The following is an 8,422-nucleotide window of genomic DNA, read 5'->3' as shown; positions in this document are numbered from 1 at the left end:
CTACATTGACCATATTTGTCATGGGAGTATTTCAGCATGATAAAACACTAGAAGAGAAAGTGATGTGTCCAAAAGCACATATATTTTAAGGTTTAATATTGCCAAAATGACCTCCAGAAATGCACTATTTTATTCTTTTATTATTTTTGCATCTTGCTTGTACTTTTACTTTTTAAATTGAGGTATAAATGACATATAACACTATTATTAGTTTCAGGTGTACAACACAGTGATTCAGTATTTGTATATATTGCGAAATCACCACAATAAGTTTAGTTCACATTCATATATTATTTTATATTCTCAAAAGCACATGTGAATGTTTACTTTTCCATACCCTCACCAACTCTGAATATGATCAATATTTTTCATTTTTTCTAATTGCATAGGTGGAAAATTAACTCATGTTCTCAATAGATCTCATTTTAATTCTTAGAATTCTGATATGGTTGTTACATAATTAATTTAACCTGTTCCCTATTGTAAGCCATTTAATTTGCTTCTTAATTGCACCTTTTATAAAGAATTGTGTTGAATATCCTAATAGTCATTCTCCATTTCTAAATGGTACATACTGTTGGTGCAGTTTGAATTGTTTTAACAGAATTATGAAGTTTGCCTTCTTTAACTTGTAGCAAAATCATCTGGGAGAATCGTTGGTTTATGAGAATGTATACACACGTGTGAATGTGCAGGTGCATATGTACATGCTTGGGCACATGTCTGTTATTTCCTAGAACAATTCTCTTTCCTTCATTGCTGCCTTTCACCTGTGGCTTCTCTTTGCATATTCAGGTCCAACTCAAAGGATTGATGCCAGGAATTCAGGTCTACAAACTAACCCTGTTGTTGTAAATCATTGTGACTACTGTTAAATATTTCCTCAGGGTGAATACCTAAGAATGGATTTACAGGCTCAAAGGGAATGCATATTTAAGTACTTAGCAACTGCCTAAGAACTATCCATAAAGGTTGACCAATTCAGATTCTGTAACCTGGAAATAAGTGAGAAAGTCCTTGGGGGTAGTGCAAAGCTTGTCAAAAAGTGCTTGCATTGAACCTGCTTTCAGACAATAGCCACCATCAAGAGACATAAAACCCTTCAGGAGGAATGAGTGGACTTGACCCAGCAAGGCAGCATGAGACAGGCCAGGGTAAGACCACAGGGCCTAGGTTCAGTCAGACTGGTCTCTTCTTTCCTTCCCCCCTCCATCTAGGTCTTACCCACCCTGTGAGGCCCAGGTCAAGGTCTTTTACCTCCATGAGGCTTCCTCTGGCTATTTTGGGCTAACTGGCCTTTGCCTTCTCTGAGCTCCTATTGGCCTGGCAGTCCACCCTTCTTTAGCCCTTTCTCCAAATGGCCTCATATGAAGGGGGTTCTGCCTTTCCAGCTGTATCATCTACTCCAACCCTAGTGTGAACCCACAGGGGATGTGGGTCACTCTCAGGAGGATAGATCTGGAGAATAGGCATGAGCAGGTCTTGCATTTGGGCTCCAGGTGCTTTGGGCAGGATATTCTAGGGTCCTAGGTATCTAGAATGTGGTTTAGAAGGATAAAAGTGAAGTTTCCAAGTTGGCATATCTTCTTGCCCCGTTGACTCTTCACTACCTGGGGAAGAGGGCATCCAGAGGACCAAACCAATTACTTCTTGGCAAATACCACCACCAAGACTCTGGAGTCAGACATTACTTTTTGTCATTTTGAATCCTTTTCCCCAAACGAAATCCTAATATAATTATAATAATAGTTTGTATTTTTAAAGCACTTAGCATATGCCAGGCACTATTCTCAGGACTGTACACATACTACCTCACTTAACTAAAGTAATTCTGTCTTTGTCTTTTCCGACTATAAAAAGATAAAAATTTGTTAAAAAGAAAACCACAGGCCCCAAACCACATCTCTTGTGCTAAAGCCTATGATACCAAACCTAGATTTAATACCTGACCTAATTGCAGTTTCAACCTCTCCCAGAAATGTAATCTTAAATCAACCAGTCTGGAATTTTCTGGTCAAGCAACAGTAAGGTAATCTGTGGCATAGGCTCCACCATCTCCCAGAGAAAGAAGAAGCAATCTGCATGATAAAACCCTTGCTGCTCCCTTCCTCTCCCCTCGCCCCCAAAAAAGTTGTCCTGGCCTAAAAATAATCCTTTCTTTTATTTTGCTAATAGCTCCCTTGCCCCACTCTCCTGCCTATAAAAACCTTCCATTTTGTACAACCCGTGGGAGCGCCCTTCTAGCTGCTAGATGGGTTGCTGCCCTGTTCATGAATTGTTGTATAAAGCCAATTAGCTCTTCACATTTACTCAGCTGAATTTTGGTTTCTTCAGTTACTTTTTAAAAAATATAGAAAAGTATTAAGAATAAAGTAAAAAACTACATTAAAAAATCTTACTCCTGTCCCAGGCTTCCCCCACCACCCTTTTTTTTTTTTAAACAACCTGCTGCCAAACCAACCCTGCTCCACAACAGCCAAGGACTAGATTGCAGATGAAATGGAGGCTGGGGGAGGGGCGATGGATGTAGGTTGGAGTTCTTAATCCTGGGAGCAGAAGGCAGGAAAAGACAATTCTTGAAAAAAGTAGAAAAGTTTAGTAGCTCCAGAAAAAGATGCAGCCCCTCCCTAGTAATCAGAGAAAGGCAAACAACATTTTCCCCCTCTGGGATGGAAAGGGCCAAATGTATAAGGGGGGAGGGGGCAGAGGGCCGGCCCACTTCTGCCGCGCTTTTGGTGGGAGTGGAAATTGGGGACCCGAGCTCACTGGTGACGTAGATATCACGTGACCAGGAGTCGACGTGTGCAGAAGTCCTGCTAGTCTGGTCCTTGTTCCCGTCTGGGTACCAGCTTGCTTCAGCAGCGCAGCCGGTGGGGCCCGAGGCTAGGAGAAGGAGAAGGAGTCAGCTTGCCGGAATTTTGCAGGTTGGTGGCAAAATAGGTGCTGTCTGGGAATTTCTAGGGTGGGGGTGGCCTAGAGCAGAGACTTGAGGGAGCCCTGGTCAATTCCATCTCTCCACCTCCCACCTCCAGGTCTGCAGGAAATGGTGACCTTTGAGAAAGGGACTAGGGGTCCCGGGAGAAGAACAGGGAGACCTGTGAGAGTTTAAAAATAATCATCCTCTGCCACCTCAGACCGCTTTCCCAACACCTACCCACCCCCCAACCGCCCCCCTCAGTCTTAAAGATAGTTTGGAAATAATCTGCTTTTCCTACTCCCTGTCTGATGGAAAATTCGACTTAACTTGCAGTGTGGAGAGGGGGACAAATGCGGGAATAAGAAGGTGGGAAAGTTTCCATAACCGAGAACCTTAATGAGAAAAGTGCGTGGTGCTGGTCGGCCCACTGAGCGCTCGCCCCACCCCCACCCCCACCCTCACCCCTCCCCCTCCCGTTTCCCGTTTGTCCGCAGGTCTGCAGGTCTGCAGGTCTGTTGTTCATAGCAGTACGCAGGGCTAGAAAAGGCGAGGAAGAAACTGACCGGATCAGTACGGGTAGGTGAAGGAAATATAAAGACCCCTGGGGTGGAGGTGGGCAAGGGAGGGACTGAGGTTGTCGGCCCCTGTTCTTCCCCCGCACCCCCCTTCCCCCAGCCTACTCTGTTCTAGGAGGGTCTTGCGTTATGCCTTGTGACGGGAGAAATGGTTGAGGAGAGCCTTGGAAAAGGTTGGAGGGAGGGACGAGGGAGGTGAGGAGATGGAAAGTGGGGGTAGGAGCGGCAGGCTCGGGGAAACCCAGATGGCAGACTGAGTCTCCCAAGTGGAAAATATTTGGTGATAGCTCTGAATCACAAAAAGCAAATACGGAGACCTGTGTCCAGAGCACTGGTCCGTTCACCAAGCTTTTGACTTAATGTCTCCTTCTTGTTTCCTAGAAGTAGTTGTTTTCAAAGAAGAATAAGCAGAAAAAAAGAAAGGAAGAGGGAACGGAAGGAAGAGAGACAGATACAAGATGAAACCCTGTCAAAAGATTGAAGGAAAACCAGAAAATGAGAGTGAACCAAAACTTGAGGAAGAGCCAAAGCCTGAGGAAAAGCCGGAGGAGGAGGAAGAGCCAGAGGGGGAGGAAAAAACGGAAGGAACTTTTAGAGAAAGGCTGATTCAGTCTCTCCAGGAATTTAAAGAAGATATACACAACAGGCATTTAAGCAAGGAAGATATGTTTAGAGAAGTGAATGAATTAGACGAGATAAGGAGAGTAAGAAACAAACTTATAGTGATGCGTTGGAAGGTTAATCGAAACCATCCTTACCCCTATTTAATGTAGTTTACCTTGATTTTTATTTTTCCTGATGTTAACATTACTTTCTTTTGATTTGCGTTTTCCCAATACACCTTTGTCCATCTTTCTACTTTTAACTTGTTGCTATTAGTGGTTTTAGATGCATCTCATTGTTTATTTTACTTCAAACCAATCTACAAGTCTTTGCCTTTTAATAAGAGAACTTTACTCATTTGTACATAAAGAGGTTCCTGACAGGATATAAAATGAAAAAAAAAGTTGCTACGTAATATGTGAATATCATATTTTTGAAAGGGAAGAGTACATTTGTATATTACATATATGCACAGAAGAACATGTGAAGGATGAAGGACAAAAAGTACAGTCAGTGGTAGGATTATGAGTGATTTTTTTATTCAGCTTATTTGTATTTTTCCTTATTCCTAGAATGTACACACATTATTGTTAAAAATAATAAAAGTTTTATTTAAAAAAAGGAGTAAACAACAGTACTGAGTATATTTCTAAAGGCATTGGGACACAATATTTAATGGCAGAATTTTAGAAGCAAATGTGAACTCCAAATTACCACCAGACCACTTAGCTAGAAGAATAAATTTTACATCTTTTCTCATCTGCAAAATAGAGATAATAAAGAACTTTCAGGGATCTTATGAGGACCAAATAAGGTAGCGACTGTGAACTATATTTGACAAGCTTTTGTTCCCATCTGCTCATGCAGGATCCCACCTCCTAAGAGATTTATTTCAGGTATTTTGGAGGGAGAAAGTAGTTCTCACCTGTGCTTAAGAACAAATCCAGACAACTGTTAGGTGGGCACTACCTTTGTGTTTCTCTCCTGCTGTGCCTGCCCAACCTTCCATCCTCCTCCCCTTGATACTACCATGTGTATTGGGTATTTCTGCCCCTTCATTCAGGTTCTGTACTTCTCAGGCCCCTAACACTGCTGATGTGCTAGAAATCTCAAATAGTGAAGCCCAACATATTTCTTTGGAACCCCCAATGGACTGACTCTCCAGTCTGACCTTTACAGAAGTGGGGGAAACGCCCATCTCTTAAATTTAGATAGACATTTATGCAGGGCCACTTGGGCTGTGATATCTTATTGATACCTTGGCAACTTTGGGATTTTAATCACAGACCCCCTCTTCCCCATAAGACTCAGACACAATGGGTCTCTTTGGGGGTGGGACCAGAAGATAAGTCTGAGTAACAGACATTATGCTTTAGTCAGAGTTGCTTATGAGCCTAAAGATTGGTTTTATTTTCCTGACTCTTATTTCCTTAGGGTGAGCAATCTCTCCCAAAAGACTGGTGGCAGGCCCTCCTCACCAGCTCAAAAGATACCCTTAGACCTGTGTAAATTTTTAAAGGGAGGTTCAAGTAAGATTTCGGGATATTCCCATGCTTACTTGGAAATGTATGAAGTGCTGTGTAAGACTTACTGTGTATGTATATCTGCATCCAAATCTTCATAACTATATATGTATCTATATATGTATATGTGGCTCACAGTTGTGCCAGTTGTGTATTATTTTTCCTCTGTGATGCTCTTTTTGGGGCAATTAATCTCTCCAGACTATCCTTCAAGGTTGCAACAGTCTGATGGATGCTGGTCGGTCTGGATTCTGGCTGGAGTGAGATGAGGGTCCAAGGACTTACTGTGCCACTTTTATAGGATGGTATGAATCCAACCCCCTGACACTCTGAGGGGTGGAGCTGGGGCAGGATGTGGAAGGGCTCCCCCAAGGCACACCCCTCTCCAGGGTGGTCTGACTTTGGTTTCTGTGTTCCAGCCTGCAGCAGGCACCAGACTCTCCTAGGCTGAAAGCCAGGCTGTCCTGGACATACATACCTGGAGGACAATGACTGTCCCCATTGCAGGTCAGAGCACTGGACTTCCTTTACCCCTTTTTTCCTTCACAAGGGGGCTTGATGGGAACTTTTAAAGGAAAGAATATAACTTTTAAAGAAAAGACTTCAAAAGTCACTAACTAAAAACATTAGTTGTGATAGTCTTTGTCCCAGCCATGACTACTCTGGATGCAATCAGATAACTTGGGATTAACGTAGAAGGGCCTGGTGGTAGGTGGAGATGATTTCAGATAATACACAAATATTTTAAGTTGTAATATTCATGTATTGATATTTATTTGAATGTGTATTAATGAATACTCTCTTTAAGGCAAATGATGATAGTTTAGATTCAGGGTGGTGTTATAAAGTTTCCTTTTCAAAAAAGTACTCAAATTTCCTTTTCAAAAATATTCAAATTAAATGAGTCTGTTTGAAGACAAACATGAAGTAGAACACAGTGTTAACAGCAAAGGTGGTATATAGATATGGCAAAAATCATCCTAGTGGGAAACATTGCCCTAGCATAATTGATTTAGGGAATAATATCTGGAAACACCTGTCAAGAAGTGTGCAGTCTGAGATTTTACCCTACTTACAAATTAACAAGTTAACATTAACCTGCTACTGTTTAACCTGCTTTTGCTATGACAGAAGACACTAGAATCCTGATCAGAGACTAAGGACATTATTACTCATGGTAAAAGCAGTAGCAACGGCTTCATATTGGTTTATATCAGTTCCCCATTATCCTCAAGTCCCTTGGATGCCTGCACATGCAGTGCACTGTGTTTTAGGAAAGATACCTGAGTTTGGAGAATTCACTGCTTTCATAGTAAGCAAAAGCAAGCCTGCTCTGTGTCCAGGGAAAGACGTTACCTCATCCCTCAAAGTTGCCTGCTGCAAACACAACTCTGAGAAATGGACTGCCTGCATAAAGAGTGGTCAGGGCCTTACATTCTTGGTATATCCAATAAGAACATGCAGGGATGCTCAGGACCCAAGGTGGATTGCCTCTCCCGGTAACACTTTTCTCTGTGCAGTAAATCTTAATGTGAATGGTAAGCCTTTCCTAATATCACACATTTTGATTTATAATTCCAAGTTAAAGCAGATAATGCATTATACTGTAGACTGTAAACAGGGAATTTGTAACTTTCTAGTTTTTACTTAAATACATAGGATTTTGAATGAATCCTAATTAACTCAATGAAAAGAACATCAACTAAGAAACTAAAAGTAAATAATCTATGAGGAACTTTAAAGACATAGCTACCATGACACACAAAATTAAAGAAGTAGAGGAGCAAAACCAATGGATTTATCAAGATGCTAATGACAGGAGTAATCTTATGTGAAATTTTTCACTGAAAAACTAACAGGAGTATGTGTGTGTTTGTAAGGCAACCCCAGATCCCATATACATGTAATCGCCACTGCCTCTATAAAAGGAAAAGCCAAGAGCTAAGAGGAAAGCTGGTCTGTTCCCTCTATGGGGAAAGTTTCGAGGGAGGGGGAACCTTTGACACATAATGGTATCCAAAAGCAATTATTTGATATTTTGACACCAGCGTTTTGCAAGAGCCTTAGCAAAAACAGCTGCATCATTTGCTAGATAATTTAGTTGGGCATGGAGCATCTTTTCAGGTACTATTGACCATTTATACATCTTACTTTGAGAAATGTCTATTCAAATATTTTGCCTAAACACCCCCCTTAATATTTTCAATATAGTGTGGGTAAAGAATCTATTTAAAAGAATGAGGTAGATCCATACGTACTACATGTTCACCATGCATTATTAAAAGAAAAATGAAGGACAGGAGGTACAGTATAATATATACATATATACACACACATACATACACATACCCACAAATACCAAGATAAAGCCCATTAGCTCACTAAAGGGAGGGATTATGTCTTTTAAAGTGACATTTTGATATCTCACCAGGCCTCCTGCTATCTGATTGTTTAAGAAATGATTATTTAAAAAAAAAATTTCTCCTAATAGATAATTCTATTATCCTTGCATTGTAACTGTCAAAATAGCTTCTTGGGTTTATACAAAGTCCTTCTCCCCTTGCATGAATTCTGAGTGCTTTTCCAGGTGTTATATCATTAACCTACTATTTAATAGAAAAGGAAGTGAGGCTTAGAGAGATTACATGTCTCAAGCCAAGGTCGCCCAGCTGTTAAATGGAATGCCTGCCTAAGGTCAAAGCCCTCACTCCTAATCTCTGCTCTGCAACAGTTAGTATTTAATAAATACTAACAACAACAGCAACACTGTGCTAAACGGATTCCCATCATTTCCTTAAAGCTCC

General features: G+C 41.1%; 1 protein-coding gene across 3 annotated transcripts; it reads left to right on the top strand.

Annotated features, from left to right (window-relative positions):
• The first annotated feature begins 2,794 nt into the window (after positions 1 to 2,794).
• TCEAL9 (transcription elongation factor A like 9) lies at positions 2,795 to 4,698 on the top strand. 3 transcript variants are annotated; one of them, XM_061178829.1, is made up of 3 exons: positions 2,795 to 2,924; positions 3,412 to 3,493; positions 3,877 to 4,698. In XM_061178829.1, the coding sequence occupies exon 3, from the start codon at positions 3,951 to 3,953 to the stop codon at positions 4,263 to 4,265; it is 315 nt and encodes a 104-aa protein (XP_061034812.1). In that variant the 5' UTR covers positions 2,795 to 2,924; positions 3,412 to 3,493; positions 3,877 to 3,950; the 3' UTR covers positions 4,266 to 4,698. The 3 variants fall into 3 exon arrangements, with proteins under 3 accessions (XP_061034812.1, XP_061034811.1, XP_061034813.1); XM_061178828.1 differs by having other exon boundaries at positions 3,874 to 4,698; XM_061178830.1 differs by lacking the exon at positions 3,412 to 3,493 and having other exon boundaries at positions 3,874 to 4,698.
• Positions 4,699 to 8,422: the final 3,724 nt, after the last annotated feature.

Source organism: Eubalaena glacialis, chromosome X, assembly GCF_028564815.1.
Source record: "Eubalaena glacialis isolate mEubGla1 chromosome X, mEubGla1.1.hap2.+ XY, whole genome shotgun sequence".
In the NCBI taxonomy this organism is placed as follows: domain Eukaryota; kingdom Metazoa; phylum Chordata; class Mammalia; order Artiodactyla; family Balaenidae; genus Eubalaena; species Eubalaena glacialis.
Note: the sequence above shows the minus strand (reverse complement) of the source record. Positions and strands in the feature narration are given on the sequence as shown.

Coding starts and splice junctions, on each gene's coding strand:
- TCEAL9 (XM_061178830.1), top strand. CDS start 3,951: ATGAAACCCTGTCAAAAGATTGAAGGAAAACCAGAAAATGAGAGTGAA.